At 42.0% G+C, this 20,608-nt stretch overlaps 1 protein-coding gene across 1 annotated transcript; it reads right to left on the bottom strand.

Moving 5' to 3' along the window:
- Positions 1-2,355: 2,355 nt before the first annotated feature.
- irs1 (insulin receptor substrate 1) lies at positions 2,356-20,118 on the bottom strand. Its single transcript, XM_079482214.1, has 3 exons — positions 19,631-20,118; positions 16,265-19,514; positions 2,356-4,428 (listed from the first exon to the last, which is right to left on the bottom strand). Exons 1-3 carry the CDS (start codon positions 19,694-19,696, stop codon positions 4,424-4,426), a joined length of 3,321 nt encoding a protein of 1,106 aa, XP_079338340.1. The 5' UTR covers positions 19,697-20,118; the 3' UTR covers positions 2,356-4,423.
- Positions 20,119-20,608: the final 490 nt, after the last annotated feature.

Raw genomic sequence — 20,608 nt, 5'->3', positions numbered from 1 at the left:
AATGATGACATATTCCAGTGAGACCGACTCACAGAGATTTAGCATAAGGCACTATAAACTTCAACAATTTTTAATAACATACATTTTGTCTATGGACAGGATAACAAAAGAATTTACAGGTCAGTTTTACTGTTGCTGTGTTTAGTTTAACAGCTGTTCTCGTACTTCTTTAAAAGCTGCCCTGTCTGCGGATTCTTCAAAGTGAACGTGTCCACTTACTAAAACTTCATCATTGCATAGCAGACAGATCAGATTATACCAACCTACAATAAATTCAACAGACAACTGTGTGCGTGTGTGTGCTTTTAAAAAGCCATTGTGTGTCTACACGTTCAGATGTTAGACCTCTGTCATTCTCGTTCTGTAATGAGAGAGCAGATTGCATGTCTGTCAATCCTGTCGCTCAACTACCTGGTTTCCTATAAACGCTTTATAAAACAGGTGTGTGTGTTGGCAAAGACAAGGGCCTTTAAAATGAATACAAGTCGGCCTTTTAAAGGGATTTTTTAAGGTTTCAATGCATCAATACTATTCATAGTCTGTGGATGCATTTAAAACATGAATAACATTTAAGGGACAACAGCCATATGGGGATATCTATACTCTCCACTGTATTGCATCGTGGCATATATTATATAGTTTTAATATATATGAGCCTTATCAGTATGGGACAGTTTCGGGGGTGAGATTATGAACATTGAGTTTATAAACAAACACCTAGCAACCATAGCAATGCCCTGGCAACAATCCACCCTATAGTATTGGCAACATTCGAACCACTTTAAATATCTATATATTCACCAAACATGCTATTAAATACGGTAAAACATGATTTACTGTAAATACATGGCAAGTTTTTAGTACATCTATGTTGTTTTCCAGCACCGTGTTGTTAAACCAATGCATCACTAATCTAAAACAGCAAACGAGTGTGCTTACCGAAGGCTAATTCAGTTAAAGGGGGAATCTGAGGACGTCACCCCCTGAGCGAGCCCTCTGTCTACAAGACAGTAAAAGCTGGGACACCGCGTTCTCATGGAGGATGTTTTGCCAATGTGTTCAGATCTGATTTAATGCTCTGTTGCCAACAATCAGGGCAAAATCGCTGAAGCCATCGCCTCAAACACACAGCTTAAGATCCACCTGAGCTGAACCTCTCATTTCACACACACATACACAGCAAGCGCATTAACACAAGACATAGAGTTAGAAGAACCTTTTGTTTGTCAAGGAGCTACACTGAAGAAATGCTTGAGGTGCACTTCATCAATGGAGTTGTCCACATGTCATTCTTTCCCTCTACACAATCTGAAAGACTTTCCATATGTTGCTGGTCTCCAGAGGTCGGTCTTTGTGCTGTTATTCAAGAATCTCCTTTTTTTTAAATAAATGCCTTACAGGAGTAAAGGATTGACAACATTAGAAAGATGACTAGCTTAAATACAAGCTCTGCTCTGAATAAGTGCTCTTCTTAGAGACGGTATGCAAAAATGTGATTGTCGAATACACTATAGAAATCCTGCAATAAACAATCATTTTAGGCAGCTAGTGCTGCCGTAAAATACTGTAAAATAACATTTTCACGTAAAAAATGTTTGTTTTCTTGAAAATTTGCAGTAGGTTGAAGGTTTTCTTTACAGTGTAGGTAGGTTACAGAAATACTTGTAATATTGTAAGATATGCAAGAAATTAAGTTATTCACCGCAAGGTTATTTTAGTTTACTGAAATTCAAACTTTAAAAACATTTTTGTTCATTGAAATCAAATCAAATATTTACCTTTCCTTTATTAAGACTCTTGTAAAAACTAAGAAAACATTTAAATGCTGCCTCAAAAATAGTTTAAAGCCCTTAAAATTATAATAATAAACAAAAACTATAGCAAAATTAAAATCTAATTATAAAATGACAAAATCATATACCCAAATTTCTCTAATTGCTATGATAACTGATCCACAATGAATCAGTTGGATTCTGAAACGTGGCCAAAACAAAGAAAACAATGCAGACGGGAAAGTAAGAATTTATAACTGCATCCCGTCATATTAATACATTTCTTAATAAAATGTACTAAAGGCACTTAATATGGAAGGGGGAATCTCCTCAACCACCAGTAATGTGCAATACCCACCTGGATGATACGATGGCAGCCATATTGCGCCAGAAAGCCCACCAGCTTGACAACCACACACCAGCATGGTCCTTTTCTTATTCTTCAATAAGAAGAGAAATGTGTATTCAAGGTATAGTAAACACTTAACCTTTAGTCGTGACTATACTCCCAATGTACTCTCGACTCTCGAAACGATCTTTCAAGCCATCATTCAGTCATAAAAGACACATAAGACAGGATCTTCTGAAAAGATAAGCGCTTCTACTTTATTAAACATTAATATTCCAGAAGATACCAATCTTCTAAACGGGAGTAAATTTACTTCTGGAAATTTCATTCGTAAAACAAACATATTTGTGCATACATCCATTCATCTGTACATACACTCATATCGTTACAATGTTTCAATCCACTGGAAATGACCAATCACCTTGCTTTAAGCATTCATAAACACCTAATATCCCTTGTCTGTCTAATACCCATCATCATCAATAAGGAAATATCTTTATACAATGCATTATATACATGGAAGAATATATTTGGTTGAGATGTTAAAGGTCTGGCCACATAATGGTCGCAAAAGTAAAATCTCAGCCTGTAACATCAACACAACCATAGGGTGTTTAACTGTCAACTGCAATCGAATCAATGACTTTAAAGGAGCCTATTAGATTACAGGACCGTAACAGCCAATGAGGGTTATGGGAACACAAGTATAAAAGGTTCCCAAAAATATTTCCATTTGGACATAGTTGGAACGGGGGATTTGAACGAGAAGTCCCAGATGTGCAGAATACATCATCATTTTTTTACCAAAAATAAGGAAACTCTATAGAACTGTAACATTCTCTCAAAAAGTTGGATTACACATTTGATCATAAAGCAAATATTCCTCACAAAAGTAAACACTTAAAAACAGTAGACACGTTTTCAATTAGATGTGTCTGAAAAGATAAATCACAAACGATGAAATGTTAAATACTTTAACTCTTAAAAGAGAACCAAGAAAAACATTTCTATATTCAATAATTTACAGATTGTTCATTGTTTTCATTTCAGCAGCAGTTTTTTCCTTTTTAAAACATGTTGCTGTGACCTTAGCAACGCCACAACAGGAGTATTTTAAACAAAATATAAACAGGAAGTAACTGTAATAAAATAAAAAGTTGAGTAACTTCTTACTGGCTTCCAAAACAAAACAGCAGGATACCAAAAAAGAACCAGTACCGCTGTCTGTGAAATTAACTCGTACTCCTTTGAGGTTTACAATTTCACCGCAACCCGCTGAACCGTCATCGAGTTTGACCCACTAATGCTGATAGACTTTTATCAGTAACGTTAGTTCAGTCATGGGATTTACACACCCATGAACGCAAATACTTAAGCTCTTTATTAAACCCAAGCAGGGCTGTAAGGCCTCATATAATGTACTGATGCTAGCGCAACTGAATAAAGAAAGTACGCCACATCGTGAATCTGCAAAAAAGTACCAACGTTTAATCTAGTAGCCAAACTGTACCAGTAAAAAAACAAAGCAATTCATTACCCACTTCGTTTAATCTATATATGATACGACTGATAAAATGATAGGGGGTGTAACGTGAGCGTACGAAATGAAACAGGAATTCGTAAAGGTTTGACAGACATCACAGTGTGTGTTTGACAGCATGAGGTCGGTCATGGCTCACAGTGCTGAAACACAGTGTGTGTGTAAACTCTTTCATATAGTCCTGAGGTCATGTCCGGGTGCTTGAGGTCGTCCGCACTGGGTGTACAAACGTCAATTGACAGTCGCATGTAATACCATCTGTATATGCAGTAGCGTCTGGTACAATAAACATTGCCGTACCCAGATGGTTGCTCCGATGAGCATCCCTGTACCAAAAAACATACATTTGACTAATAATGTACCTCCATTTACATATTATTTTAAAATTGCTAGTGCAGCACCATGGTCTGTACCTCTAAGCTGCGAGTTCTAGTATTACCGTTTTTAATGGTATTATTTTAACAGCCGTTTGTACCAATTCTGTAACAGCTACTGGTTGGACAGTGATACCAAAGTACTGGTAATGTCTTGAGAAGTTTGCACAGTGACAGTTCGGTTTTCGAGGGATCCGGGTTGCGGGAGGCCTATGGTTAGTGGAATCCAGCATCGGTGAGGTCCATGTTGTGAGGTCTGTCCTTATGGTTGTGTTAGCGTCCGTGTGATGGTATGGTCCGTGATCAGGTCAGTGTAATGAGTTTCTTGAGGTCCAGTTTTCTGAGGTACGGTATGTGGTAAACGGCGAGAGATTTGAATGCTGTGGCTTCATTCTAGAAAAATGATGGAAAGAGAAGCAAAGGTTAGTTGATAAAACAGCACGCACACAAAAAAGCCAAACATTACTTAAGAGTTGAAACAGACTGTTAATCTGCTTTTTTAGAAACGTGCATCTACACATCTCTGTCATACGCGGAAACAAGCAAATCCGTTCCATTCGTCTGAAAACCGCTGTTTCTCAGACCTTTCATTTTTACTCTGACCTTGCCAACAGTTGATAAACAACCATCATTTCCAAGGAAACACAATACACAGATTTGAATATGCAGAGTGTTATGACATCACAGAGAGACGGCGTAACCTGCAGACTATCCCATCCACCGCTTCTGGTCTCTCGCCATCTATTCACTTACAAGCGTGTGTGCGTTTCACCCAGAAGCCTGGTTGCCAACTCTTGGCGTCCAAATCGCACCTCTAATCCACTCAGACACACAAACAACTACAAGCTGTTTTCATTATATAACACTCACCACAGCTGCGATTAAAAGATCAGAACATAGACGGAGAACATTAACACACGCACCTGTTCACGATCACGCATAAAAATGTTACTGATATACTCCTGACTTCAAACGGAGTGACACACAAGTTGCACTTGGTGTCTGAAGTGAAGCCTTTAATGTTTGGATGTTTATTATAAATAATAAAGTGACATTCTGTCAAATCACGACCCCATAAATACACAACCTTGCCTAAAAGTGGGCTTATTTGTTTAGACTGGTCCCATTTTGTTCCCAGACCTTTTACTTGAATCTGTCATAGCTTTGGACACTCATTATAATGTCAATGGTAAAAAAAAGAGCGCAAGCCATTGCAACGTGGAACGACTTATCCGATTTGTTTTTCGACATTCAAAACAAATACAAATACTCCTCACTTACGTTTCCGAACCTCTAAAATCAATTCTTGACTGCTTTTTCATTGCTTGTTTTAACACGCACTTTAAGATCTCCCAAAAGAAACAGCTGCTACTAAAAACTACCATATCAATCCTAGAATGCATTGCGATTTTATCCAAGATGGCATACGTTATAATTGTTTCATTCTTTACTGAAAAGTTCTACAAAAGTATTAAACACAATATTTGAATTTCTATTTACAAGCCAATGCCAATGAGCCATCAATGGAGTCTCTTAAGTTAAGCAAATCAGTCATTCGAGGTGTCAATATTTTAAGACACTAGACAGGTAGACAACTGACACTGGCTAATTCACAGCATCTGATCGCTCCTAAGCCTTTCTAGGTCACTACAATAAAGGAAAATCATGTTGTGTGTGTACATAAAATGACACCAGGCCCACTGGTGGAGCTGAGAAGAGAGCTAAGACCTCTGCTTATATCTACGGGAAGGAAGGATCAGTCTTGAGCTGAAGTCGTCGGTGGCTTGAGAGAAACCTCAGCTATAAACACAGCACTGTACAGCAGTGCAGCATAGAGCCGCGGGTCTGACAGAGCAGTGGCGAGAACTTGAAAGCCCCCTCACATCTTCTCGGTGAAAAAGCGCCCTTCCGCCCCCCCAGTCAGGCGCTTTTACAGGCGGCCATTTTTAGGGCCTCTTGTCTCAGAAAACGAGATAGATGCAGTAAATTGCAGAGAATGAAATTATAAGCTGCCGGACTGTGCAAACACATAGCGTTGGGGGGAAAGCAGTCAAAAATACTGCTCCCGGAAACGTCCCAGAATGAGGGGCGGAGCTACCGTACTGCAACGTTCCTGAGGTGTCAAGTGTAACTATTAAAATGAATTTGGTCATATTTATACTTCCCCCTCATAAAAATATCCAAATGCTTTCCTGTGCAGTACTTGATGCCACAACAACGGTTGCTAGGGTGTTGCAATATGGTTGCTAAGATGTTTTTAGGGACACTTAGTGCATTGCAGGCTTTCCGTGACGAAGCACAGACTACAGTATGTCATATATCTAATTTCAACGTGGGGTGGACGGGTCAGCGCCTGTAAATTGACTCACACATATACATTTTACATGCAACATGCATGTTTATACATAATGAATAACATCCTGTCTACACAGGCGGGAGACGACGCGACAAAAGAAATGCATTAGAATCCAATTTAATTTCACATTTTGTCCACACCGGATGTGTCCGAATAAGACACGGTGTAAGAATCATGTATACAGATGCATGCAAAACAGTATTCATTTCACACACACGCTCTCACAGGACAGTATGGATGTCTGCTGCGGCTGCAGGGATTCAAAGCTTTACTCCACAGAGAACCATATAAGGGTGCGGGTGAGGAGTGGCGCTACGGTCGGCTCATTGAGCTAACGTCATTCAGCCGGGGAGCCGTGTAACATGCGCGCACACACAGACATGCTGTGCCAGGACCTGGGAGAGTGGGGACATATTTAGCCCGCTGGAACTTCTACACACATTCATCCCCACGCGATGTAGGGGATACGGTTACAGATGTGTGCCGCAGTGAGCGCTGTGATTGGGCTCCACTGACGTCAGAACACAGGTCGTATTCACAGAGAACATTTAACACTTGTGCCAAACACACACACATGCACACATTGATGAATTCAATCCCACACCTCTGAAGCAAGAGAGGCTTACTAACACAATAAAACCACACTGACAATCTTCCCCTCTTGAATCAATACACTCTTAAAGGGATAGTTCATGCAAGAATTAAAATTCTGATATCATTTTATCACGCTCTTGTAATTTCCCACCTGTACAAATTATGAGGTTGCTCCGATGGACACAAAGATATTTGGAAGAACGTTGGTAGTATTCAGTTTCTGAACATCATTGACTACCAAAGTAGGAAGAATTCAATGGTAGTCAAAAGTGCCCGAGAACTCTTTGTTTTCCTAGATTCTTCAAAATCTCTCATTATGTGTTCAACAGAAACAAAAAAACAAATCTGATGTCCTACTATGGTAGTGAATGATGTCCCAGAACTGAAAATTGCTAACATTCTTCCAAACATCTTTCTCTCTGTTCATTGGAACAAAGTATAAAATGGATACAGGTTTCAAACAACCTGAGTATGAGTAAATGATGACAGATTTTTTATTTTTGGATGAACTATGCCTTTAACAAGTTACACACACACAAATGATGACAAGGACCTTCCCGACTAACTCACATTCTCACAGTTCTGGAAGAGAAATCACACACACACGCACGGCCACATCAAAGGTTTCCACAACACACCCCAGAGTAACACACCAATGCAGAATTCAGACGTCGCTTGACTATCGAACAAAATATGGAAAAACAATAGTCGGGAAAACCAAAATAAATGGCCCCAAACGGCCCCATTTCAAAACGTCTCGTGGACAAAACATTTGGTGTTTGTGACGGGCGAACAATGGCGCGGTTCGTTGTGGAGGCCGGAGAAAAAAAACAAAGCATCTATATCAGCTCCGTGTGTGATGTGGAAGAGACAGCTTGTGCCAAATACCATTCCCTTTAGCAAAGGAAAAACTTCCATCTCCCACACACACAGCAGATGTTTTGCCTACTTCAGCAAGTTGAGGCACACACACACTGGTTTTCCCCTCCTCTCGCCGCTGCGCTCATCCTAGGAACTTCAAACCGTGAGGAACTCTGACTCAAAGCACATTTTCCTTCAGCCCAAGATGGCTGTCAGCAGCTGCTCTCCCTGATATGGATGCAGGTGAAAACGCACTCTGTGTCCGACTCCCTCGGACGTACAGCGTCCTTCCATCTTCAAAAAACTTGTCGGCGAAGGCTTGAAGTGCCCCACAAATCGCTCTCTTGTTCGGAAAGTGGCTCAGATCTTGATCGCAAGTTAAGAAAGATAGATACGACTCACGATCTTCATTATTGCTGAGGGTATGCTTTGAAACCATCAACGATGGTAAACATTGTTGATGCAGTTGTAGCATTCAGATCAGATCAAAAATCAGTTTCACAGTATGAATCATTATATACCTATTTATAGCCACACCCATTTGTTTACGTACCACAGTAGCGAATAAGATATATATATATATAAGATATACAAAAAGTGTGTCAATAATCTAAAGCCAAACTTAATATTGTGTTAAAGTTTTGGGGATGATCTATAGATAGAAATGCAATATAATATACATAACTATACCTTCAGAGGTGTATAAAGAGCTTACACAATAAAGCGTTATGTTTTATTTCCTTAGAATTAGCTATTTCTATCTACATACACCGCGGGTCCCCTTGCATGTAATTCTCCATGGCCTGTCAGCCATCGCAGTGTTTCGAACGGGAGGTGTGGAGTGAGCGGTTGGTTGCAATTCGTAATCTTGCCGCTAGATATTACTGACTGGACCTTTAATACATATATCATCGAATCATTTCAAAATTTGTATAATCATGCAATTTAGCTTTAACAATAGTTACAAAGTTGACAAAGCATTATTTATTTCATTTCGAATACATACCGCAATAATATCATTATGAATTACTTTGGCTACGATAACCGAGTATTGAAAGTTTGATGTTGTATCAGCCCGATAAGGACTCCTCAAAACTAAAAAATCTGGTACAGTTGACATACTCTTGTTGAGTATCTTAAGAAACATAGGATAATGTTTTCCCTGAACATAGCACATACTGAACCGAACCTATGACCCTAAAACCGTGACACAAACCGAACCGTTACACCCCTAGAAACACACATTTTTAAATGCTAATACACTTCAAGAGAGAAAAAAAACAAGGTCAAAAAAGATTTGAAAAAACTGTGAATCCATGACCTTTCTATAGATTACCATGCTTTCCATGATGATCAAGTGCACACACAAACAAGCACATGTGATTTTCTCTGAACAAAAGGGGTACGACAACAAAGCATGACTATCTGTAAAGCAACATTGAAACTTGTGGCATGCCTGAGCGAACTCCTTTGAGAAACTTTCCACTGACGCGTTGACCTCAGCGACAAGGGCGCACACACACAAAAACACACCGAAAAGTCTCAAGAACTCAAAAACCGACGACCTACATGCACACGGTGAGGAAAGTGAAAACCAAGTCAGTGAGTTTGCCACGCTTTCGTTTGGACGTCATCGGCTGATTTGCCGCCATCCTCTAAAAGCAAACATAACATCGTAAAACAGAACTTAAGGGCCGTAAATACACACGTTACCTAAAACAAGTGTGTGTGCACACGTCTTTTACAGTCATATCTTTCTGAACTCAGTGTCCTTGCGTTGGCCTTGCCCCAACCCTGACCAGAGAGAGAGAAATAAAGAGAGAGAGGACAGAAAGAGAGAATGTGTGCGTGTGGCTGGGGTGAAGTCAGGACAAGAACATAACGGATCCAACTGGGCCGTGAGGAACTCGTCCAGACCAACGGAGCAGGGCGGAGTGGGACAACAGAACTGCTTCTCTCTGACACGCATACACACACTGATCCAGCAAAGAAACACTCAGAACCAGAGGTTGTGTTGACCCAAAAAGATCCATCAGATGCTTTTTTTTTTACCAGTACGGAAAAATCTGAAGGCCGTCCATCATTTCGATGTTTACAAAAATGGCAATTTGTAACTCCCCGTTTTATCATTCCCTTCCTTAGAGCGTGATCGTAGGCTACTACCCCTGCCCTGGACACGATCGAGAAGGGACGCGCGTTTCCCATTCATTAGCTTACGAACAATGTTTTGGTTTGGAAAACGCACGCACGTTCAGCGGAGACTCGCGGTCAAAGACCCCCGCGTCGCGTCGATGCATATACACAAAGGTGCACAGTGATGCCCTGTTTAACAGACTCTTTTCCTTCAGAAAAGTGACTAGCGTCTTTTAGGATAAACTTTATCTTTCAGTGAGTGGAGAAATGTCTCGCTTGACCTATTCTCTGTTCAGTGAGCGGCAAAAAGCAGCACTGTGGTGGAATGGTTTTAAAACTGGTGGGGACAAAAACACTTAAAGTAACAGTTTCTGTAATAACTCATTTGGCCTATTTATCAAACTATCTTTGGGGGAAGGTCACTTGGCTGTTGTGGTGCATTACACTTAAAAACGGTTTATTCCTATGAAACCTTCATTCGTTTAAGTGTTTTTGTGCTTGGACACTGAATGCACAAGCAAGTGTAGTGTGTTTGGATGATGCACGCATTTTTATACTGGCCGCGTTTCTGAAGTCGACAATTTACAATATCGTTTTGTACTCACTGTTTCTGACTAGACATATGATCATAAACATTTGTCTGTAATTATAATTTTATGTCTGACAATAGAAACATTAAATATATAAATGAATAAAAACAACAACGGCTTAATTGGGCATTCAGTTGTATCAAAATGCTGCAAGAGTAAAAGCAAGTACAGCGTGATGACGTCACGAACATGCTTATTACCACATAACGCCACTTTGGGTAATAATAGATTATGACAGATTTTTTACGAGCCTGACCGTCTAGCGCAACCTCAGCTCAGCACTTTTGCTCAGTTGAATTAAACATAAATATGAAAAACACGTGGAAACCAGAGAAAGTCGTCCAACAAGCAGCAAACCAATAGGCCCTCTTCACATGACTTCACGCCGTTCAGTGTATCGGTTCTTCCGCTAGTGCCTCAGAATGGAGTTTACCAAGTCCTTTGCACAGCTGCCAAAAATACGGCTAGATGATGTACAACATCTGGCAGACCAAGTTCTGCTTATGACAAGATCAAAGCTAGATAAAGGATACACATTCTTCATTGAAGAGTACCTGTTTGATTATGAAGGTAAGTGTTATTTTTTTCTTTTTGTGTTAGCGAATGTGCTTGGATAAGTACTTCTGTTAGGTTTCCTTCACTGTTGTTAAATTCCAGAGCATTTGTTTCAAGACGAATGTAATGATACAATGCTTTGTGAAAAAGCAGAAGTTAAGTAACCAAATTTACGCAATCTTCTCATTTTAGTAGTTTTAGCGGTTGTGCTTTGAAAGGCTTCTGCAAAAAAAAAAAAAGAGACTCCTGCGCATCTCTTCACAAAGACACACATACACATTCCCTCCTTTCCGGCATCCACACATGGAGGGCACGCAAAGACTGCGCACATCCAGTGCTGTCAAAGAACAAAGTCTGCTACATTAAATCTATTGATAGAACGTGTTCCATTATACCCTCGTTGGTCCAGCCAGACATTGTGATCTCTTAACAAAATACCGACACGTCCCATCCAGGAGACCATACCATTCTGAAGAGTGACCGCGTTGGTAACCTGCCACAGGCCGAGTATGCAAAACACTTTGTTTTCATGCACCCAACGCATCGGTCGGGCCATACAGTCAGTTCAAATGCCTGTCAAGCAGTGGCGGAAGCCAGCACGGATCATTCTCGGCTGAATATAAGTAGCTCATGGCTAATGTCCACCGGTTTGATGCCAAGTCTCATGGTGAGAGCAGGAACACTCTGATACCTGGCCAAGCTCACGACCACAACCTTCTGTTCCGAGCCTCACCCGATAGAGACAGCAACACATTAGCAGTGCGAGTACTCTGTGTGAAATTTCTGACAAACTCGGAGGTACTTTGAAGAACAATGTGAAAGACCAAAGGGTCCTATCTTGGGGCAGATAAAGCACAGGGCAAAGCTTAGTGGCTGTTGTATCAATTCCACAACAGAGTTAATCATTTATCTAATTTGACTTCATTAAGTGGGAAATCATTTGGCTAATTCATTATCCAAGTTTCTCTGGGTTCTTTTGAAGATCCAATGTGTAATTCTTTGGAGGATCTATTGACAGAAATGCAATATAATATACCCAACTATGTCTGTCATAAGTGTATAAAGAATCCATACAAAAATGAAGTGTTTTGTTTGTATTACCATAGAATGAGCTATTTCTATCTACAGTATACTGCAGGTCCCCTTACACGGAATTAGCCATATTGTTTCTACAGTAGCACTAAGCGGACAAACTGCTCTACAGAGAGCGTTTCTTAAATTAGTTATCTACTTCAGCAAAGAAGCTAAAAGATAACAGGTTAGTTCTGTGTCAGCCACTATATTGCTTTAAAAGGGAGGGGTGGAGTGAGCCGTTGGTTGCAATTCACAACCTCACAGCTGGATGCCGCTAAATTTCACACATTGGATATTTAAATATTCAAATATTCATTTTTTTTTCACATTAAAAACTATGATTTAAGGCCAATTCCTTTCCCTTGCATCATTCAAAAACCTGTATGAGTTCTGTAAAAAGTTAAGTATATAAATGCACAACAACAGAGTTAATGAACCGAGTGTATAATGAAAGTAAGGTGCGTAGATTGTGTGGGACATCTACGGATTCTACGCTGCTTTGCTACAATCCAAATAATTATGTTTTGAAAAAAAAGAAGTCTCAGGGTGGAAAAGCTACACTGATTGAAGGGCAAATAAACTAAAGCAACAATGAAACAGAATCAGGTAGGCATAAAAGACTGTCCCTTCAGCAAAGCGGAAAGCGTGCAGTAGTGACAGCTCTTTCCACACGGTTGCAGATATCTTCCAGCATGGAGTAATATCAAAGACATCCCTGTAGAGCTGAGTCACACGCTAAATAAACTTGCATTCAAAAGAGCACCCGTGCAATGAAAGACAACTTGTACACTAGACTAGAAATCGATTAATCGTTTAAATATTTGTAAAAGGATCAGTTCATTTGTATTTAATCTATAACCATTGACTCCAATCGAAAATCGAAAGCTTGTAAATCGGATAGAATCAGAATCGATACCCATCCCTACTGTACACAAACCCCTCAGTGACTCACAAATACACATGTGTGCTTTATCCTTTTGTCCCATGGAGAGCAAGCGTAGACATGCAAACCCCTTGCAAATCGTACATATCAAATAGTAAACATTAAGTTTTATCTAAATCTGTAGGGGAAAAAGGGATTTTTTTGCATTAATTCATTTAATTCATTCAATTAAAAAGAATAATCACAGTAAGTCATATACAGTAGGTACCAGTCATCTGTTTTAAATCGAGGAGAATAAAAAATTAAATGCTAAACACACTTCACATTTGAAATGTATATTTTTCACTTTCTGTTGTGTCTTCGTACCTAGACCCCGCAAGATCTTGAAACTGCATCCTAAAATACGACTTAAAAATGTTCTCTAAAGATGGTGGTGTCCCTACATGCAAAACACTTACTGAAGTCCTGCAATTTCAAGACCGAAACTTAAAGTTCCTCTTACACACAGCCTTGATCATTTAATCCCTTAAACCTACTTATTTCTCTCTTTCGCCTGCTGTGTGCCCCTTCCTACCTCTCCCGACTTCCCCTCCATCTCACCATATCTCTGCCTGTCTTACTTTAACAAGCCGCTCTGTAAAACAGCCACAAAGGCTGCTGTTACATTCCAACCCTGGAGCTACTCCTGCACACACGAACTCGCACACCTCTCATTTCCCCGTTCACATGCATTCCAAGGACCCCATCAAAGAACAGAGCAACAGACCTGCCAACCTCTCATCTTTCTTCTCATGACCTTGACAGTAGTCTCTAGTTAAGCCATTGTTTATGATTCTTTGATAGTAACCTTTCTTTGTCAAATTACAGGACTTTCAATACAGTCAATTATTGGTCTTGCAAATATCGATGTACAAACCTCAAAACAAATATTGGCACTTTATAGTTGTGAAAATAACATCGCAGATTATTTCACATTGTTATTTTTACGCAGGGAAGTCGAATGATGTGAAAACTAAATATTGTTATAGGCTTATCATTACTAATGTACTTGCTCTTTACATTTTTAATCCAAGATAATATTGATTCCAGATTGATTCAGATTATTTGTTTGCTTTAAATAACAGTATATCAAAATCTTAAATGCAGTGTAAAGATGCATTAAATAAAGTATAAAATGATTCCCTAATTCTAACTTGAAAAGATTCCTTAAATCTACATCTAATGCTCACAATCCCACCATGATCTGATCCCTAAACCCCACCCCTAACCAATCATGCTGGCCCACTATCCTTTGCACAGCAAATTTCTAACAAAGGATGAATGAAACCTAGGTAGACGAAAAAAAGGAAAAAGTGGATGAAATGGAGAATGGATAGCAAGAGAGCGAGAGGAAAATGAGGACAAGAAGGCACTCTGCAGGGTGACCCCATCACGGTGGCCTGAGGTGGGCAGGGCTTCTAATCGTCTCACTCTGACCAAACCCACCAAAGAACTCTGTCACCCCGCCCCACCCCTCCGCTGCCCAATGGTAATGCGGCTCTGTGAAGCCCCCGGCGTCTCAGCCTGTGGCCCCTTAATCCACTGTGACACAGGGATAAAAAGCACTGCGGCACCAGTGTTACCATAGTGATGGATGGCACTGAAGTAGAGCCACACAGGAGCGTGCGATGGGCAGAACACGTGTTAGAGGAGACAGATGAAATTGGGAACTGCAGCTTTAGGCAGGCATCCTCCACCCTGTCAAAACTGACAAACAAATCCAATAAAACACATAGATAAAAACAAGGAAAAAGGTTTTCCTGTTTTCCCGCACTTTATGACATCACCTACACTTATCAAAGCCAGGTCATAGCAGCTTTATTCTCTGGAGGAACTTTGGGGGTTCTGCTAAGACACACGCAAACAGACGCATAAGGACTCCCAGAGTCAAAAAACATTGGTTACGCAACACTGAGGACCCTGTAGTCTCTCGCACACCCTGGAATATCTCAAGCCAAGTTCAAAACAGATACACAAAGCGACCAAGTCAAGCAAGCATACAGAAATAGACTGGATAGATACGAGCACATGGATTAAAACTTATGACCCTTTTTCAGTGGAACAGAAAAGATGATTCTTTGAGAAATGTGGACGAAAATGAGAGTCAATGTTGTTTTTTTTCCAACTTTCTTCTAAATATCTTTTTTTGAGTTCTGCAGAAAAACATCAGGTTTGGAATGACATGAGTGAATAAATAATTTAAAATGTTGGGTGAATTTCATCACATTACTTATGATCAAATAAAAAAAGACACTATGAACTTGCTCTTTTCTATCAAAACGGTTTGGTTTAAACCTATATACCACAATTCCACTCTGTTCTGATTTCAAAACAAACATAGATGAATAGTAGCACTGTGCGTCACAGCATGATCATCGTTGTGGCAAGGAGTTCAGATGCATCATGGGACATCTACGCTGCTTTGCTACAACCCTATATCATGTACTCTTTACAATAGAAAGAGGAAAATCATCGTGTTTTGAAAGAAAGAAGTCTCAGGGTGGAAAAGCTACACTCACTGAAGGGCAAATAAATAAAATAAAGCAACAATGAAACAGAATCAGGCAGGTACAAAAGACTGTCCTTCAGCAAAGCGGAAAACGTGCAGTAGTGGCAACTCTTTCCACACGGTTGCAGATTTCTTCCAGCGCTGATTAATATCAAAGACATCCCTGTAGAGCTGAGTCACACGCTAAATAAACTTGCATTCAAAAGAGCACCCGTGCAATGAAAGACAACCTGTACACAAACCCCTCAATGACTCAAAAACACACATGTGTGCTTTATCCTTTTGTCGCATGGAGAACAAGCATAGACATGCAAACCCTTTCTGCTTTCATTCACAAATATGTCCATTTATCAGCCTGAAGAGGCCCAGTCATCAGTGGGAGGAAATCTGACCCCCCTCATCCCTCTCCTAAGATTACAAACAGGGATTTTCCATTAAAGACTCAACCTGCACAGATGAATGGGGGCTGTTTTTTACATAATCATATGATACGCATATCACCTATTAAATGTTCCAGGCAGGAAGGCAGACAAAGGGAAATTTTGCCAACACGTATCCTCAAGACACAAATCACAGACTTTATCAGATGCTCTCTTGTTAGCCATTTTTCTATAATCACACACACTCGGTCTTACCTTCTCTGTTTGCGAGATTCCCTCTAGTCTCATCTGATTTTTGGAAGTTTATACTGGCGTAGGCGCTGAGCTCATCTATACCTTCCACAGCTCCCAATTCAACTGGTCGAGGCTGAAACGCATTCCAGTCGGGAACATGCTGCTCCCCATTCTGTACAAGATCCAGATCGATGTAGTTCAGGCAGTTCTGGTCACGACTTGTTACTGTGGGAACCGAAGAGGTTTCCCTTCGTGCATTGGTTACTGCAGTCGGAGAAGCAGGGGCTGCAGCCTCAACTGGTTTCAACCACACATTCTCAAAAGAGGCGGAGCTGTGGCGCTTTGCATCACCTGACTGACTGGTCGCCGATGTATCGACAGACCCGATGGTCGTCGTGGAGGCAAACGTCTCTGAGCTGTGTCTCCGCCTTCCTTGCGGGTCGGCCCGGATGACCTTAGCGCACTGGTTCCGTCCAGAAGAGGAGTTGACCCGTGTGAATGCACTAAGCCCGAGTAAAGGGCCGTTGCTTAATGCTGATATGTCGTGATTGGGCGATACAGAACAGGGAGGGGCATCGGCATTTGAAAACGACTCTGTCATCAGCATCATTGGTGTATCGGGAAATCTAGCCCGGGCCGAGGTCAACTGCATGCTGATGTAGTCACGTTCACATATGTTCTCGCAAGGCAGAGAAGGGGAGGACTCAGAGTTTGATGGGGTGATGATGGCATAGTCTGAACTGGAAGTGGAAATATGCATTTCTGGGCTTAACCGCCTGGCATGTGTCCCCAGCTGCATGTTCATGTACTCAGATGATGAAAGGTCTGATGCGGCCTCAGCATCGCTTCCTGTAAACACAGGTGGAAAGAGCGAGACTAAACTGGCTGAAAATGCCTTATCAGTGAACTCAATGTTGACATACTCCCCGGGACTCTTAGGTTCTGGGGGGTAGGGACTCTCACGTGTTCGTGGAAGCGTGCTTGCTTTGCTTACATCCAGCGAAAGCCTTGTCGGACGTGTCAGCCTAACATTGCCCTCTGACCTTTTGGGTCTGACAGCTGACTGTTGAGAGTTGCCTTGACCGCCCAAGCTGTCGCTGCTGGTGGATGATGAAGAAGAGTCAGCATAAGCCAAACGACTAGAGCCCAGTGACATCCGAAGAGGGCTCTGGTCCTGTTTTCTGTTGGCATGTTTGAAGGATCGGGGCAAGGAGAAGTAAGCATACGCAGGCCTGGGTGGTTCCTCCGCAGGGTTGAAAAAGGAGTCGGGTGGTGTACTGGTGGTAGAACAGCTGGCTGGTGACATATTCATGTAGTCTCCACAAGATGACACTTTTCCTTCCATGCTTTCTACGGATTGCTTCGGGTTGACACCATTAGTCCACATCTTGCCATAGTTTGTAGTGGCATCTGGAGAGCAGCTGCCACTTGGTGACATCATCATATAACCATTGGAATCAACGTGCGGGTGTTGCCGGGGGTTGATAATCTGTTGTGGTGCAGACACACTTTTTGGACTCATGGGCATGTAGTCACCATTCTTTGCTGTTGGGGTTGTGGGCACCACACCGGGCAGCATGGGCATATATCCATCATCTTTGTGATCCGATCCAGTGTTTTCATTTGTTCTTGACGTATCTAAGCTTTCCTCCGGATATGAATGTGGGGGCATGAATGAATGCCTGTAGGACGATGATGCAGATCGGCTTCGTGGCTGCGTGGGCATCATTACAGTATATTCATCCAGCGATGCGGCTGAGGACTGTGATGGAGTTTTCTGATGGCATGGAGTTGGTGGTGATGCACCGGAAGAATGCGTTCGCTTCCTGAAACATTTCTCCAAATCTGGCTCCTCCACCGGTGTCGGCATCCCTCTGGATTGGCACCTTGATTGGCTCCCGGCACCAGGAAGAGAACCAGGCTTGGCCATGCAGATGTAGTTGTTTATCTCCTCCTCCCTTGCTGGCGGCGTGTGGCCGAGCGAGTCTGGCGTGACACTGCGGAAAGAGCTCCGAAAGTCACAAGGGCTGGATCCGTATTCATCAGAGGAGATAAAACCGCCATCGCTGGGGGATCCGGATATAGAGGCGCTGGAACGGCGTGGAAAGAGGCATTCAGAAGTGGACCCGTGGCCGCTGGTGCAGCTGGAAGATAGGCTGACTGGACTGATAGCTGAAGGGGAGCACCGCGAGTTGGGCGTGGGGATGGATCTGCTGTGATTGAGTGGTGGGTGAAGCCTGGATCCCCCCTTGTATCGCAGCGACTGTTGTCGGGTTGTGATCGGGCTGCTGGGGCTCCCGTCCACGGATGCTGGCCTCGACATGGTGCCTTCCCCATCGCTGGATGCTCTCACTCTGAAAGAATGACTGTGTTTACCAGGTCTAACAGGAGAAATGGCCGTCACGCTCTCTGCCCGAGAGCGCCTGCCTAAGCCAACTTGACTAGGGGGTGGATTATTGTGGTGATGCCTCCTGACAGGCACTGAAATGGGATTTGAGCAGTTGGAAGATGACTGACTTTTGCTGCGTGGTCTGAACTCCTCACTCATGGCTTTCATAGCTTCTAATATAGTCTCATGCATGTTCTGAGCGACGACAGAGTCATCCACTTGCATCCAAAACTCCCCGGGCCCGGTCACGGCAGACCTCCCGACTTCTATGAAAAAGAAATTTTCAGAGTGTCCACATCTCCTAATGTTCATTAACTGCAGCACCACGGCGGCCGCGTCAGAGTTGAGTTTCACAAAAAGGATGGTTTTACTGGTCAGGCACAATCTGTAAACCCCTATCAAGTTTTTTGTTTGACCCAGACCCTTTGGTTTCAAAATAACCTGCCAAACTTCTTTAAAGGCAGGTCCCGGCGTGGTTTCGCCGTAATTATCCTCACCAGCTCCACTGCCTGGGGCGCTTTCGTGGACCTTTCCTCTGTTATGAAGCTCAACTAGGGCTTGATACCACGATTCCTGCTCCGTCTCACTGTCAGCCGCGATGGCAAAGTACTCATCCTTGGTGTAAAGAGCCACAAGATGTTTGTTTTTTGAATCCGCTCTTTTGTTGATATTAAAACAGCTTTCAAGGGCAATAGACCTCTTGGGAGCTCCAGACTTGTGTCTCCATTTCTTCTCGTTTTCGTAGTACTCCAATCGGGACGGTCCGGAGGCGCTCGTCGCCCTCAGCACAAAAAACCTTTTATGCATGCTTTTGGGTTTCCTTAAATAACCCACCTTCTTCACATCCGAAAAACATCCTTGCTCCGTGGTCGGGCTTGCCATCTTAAAAACAACACAAATATTACAGAGTTAGAAGTCAAAGCGTCATGCATTTAAAAAACGGGACTTTTGAGATAAAACGATTTCCGTTGATAAAAATAGAACGTGTTTATTTTTACCTCACACGCGTTTTCTTTTTCTCCGGCGGGAGGTTCAATTAGCCCGTTAGCACAGCCGGAGTTCATCGATCCCCTCAGTATAACGTTACACGTAGGTTTTCAGCAGCATCTTACAGTAACGTAACTGAATTTAAACAATAAATCCTCCATCCTCGAAAGATTACTGCAAGTACCGTAAAGCACCAAAAAGTTTACTTTTTTAAGTCCGCAGATCGGAAATCAGTATCAAAACAAGCGCAGTCAGCAGCGTACGACCCCATTTACCCCGGAGATCAAAGCGCTGTCTGCAAAATCCCAAAAGTGCAATTAAACAAAGCACCGGCGCGTAGCCTGCATCCGTCCGTTATATACAATCGACGTGTACCGAGTCCGTTTAATACTCCTCGCTTAAAGTTCCTCCAAAAGTCACCTGGTTTTCTTTTCTAGCGAAGCCGTACAGAGACCAAAACAAGGCGCCGCTCGTGTGTGTTTGTACGGAGGAGTTCAGTCTGGGTGGCTGCAGCCTAGCTTGTTACAATACAATAAACGATTCCGCCTATTTTGGAACCGAGCGCGTCGATTGGACACATCTCACGTCAATTATCAGAGATGTTTAGGGGGAGGGCCCCAGAGGAGACGCGATTGAAAAGTTTGATTTGGAGACTCTGTGTGACGGTCCGCGGACCTGTTATTTATATACCCGATTTTAATATGGAAAGTCGATCTGTCTATTTATATAAATAACCGAGTAATAGGACAATGTAATATGATGCACTGATTTATACAATAAACCTAAAAATGTCACCCTTGTAACTATATAGCTGCGCATTGGATCTTAATAACCATGGTTTTATTAGAGTTAATGTGTGGTAGTCATATTTTATACTATGATTTGCCTACGTGGTCACTATAGTAAAACCGTGGTTAATGTTTCGTAGGGATGGGGAATATGGACACAATGAAAAGCGAGAATTGAGAGATTTACCTCAGTGATCTTGA

The sequence above is a fragment of the Barbatula barbatula genome (genome assembly GCF_947034865.1).
Source record: "Barbatula barbatula genome assembly, chromosome: 19".
NCBI classification, from domain to species: domain Eukaryota; kingdom Metazoa; phylum Chordata; class Actinopteri; order Cypriniformes; family Nemacheilidae; genus Barbatula; species Barbatula barbatula.
This window is presented reverse-complemented; position numbering and strand designations above follow the sequence as displayed.

Excerpts from the sequence above, each read along its gene's own strand:
- irs1 (XM_079482214.1), bottom strand. The coding sequence starts at position 19,696 with ATGAACTCCGGCTGTGCTAACGGGCTAATTGAACCTCCCGCCGGAGAA. Across the intron at positions 19,515-19,630 it reads AAAAAGAAAACGCGTGTGAG|ATGGCAAGCCCGACCACGGA; the intron begins GTAAAAATAAAC and ends GTTGTTTTTAAG.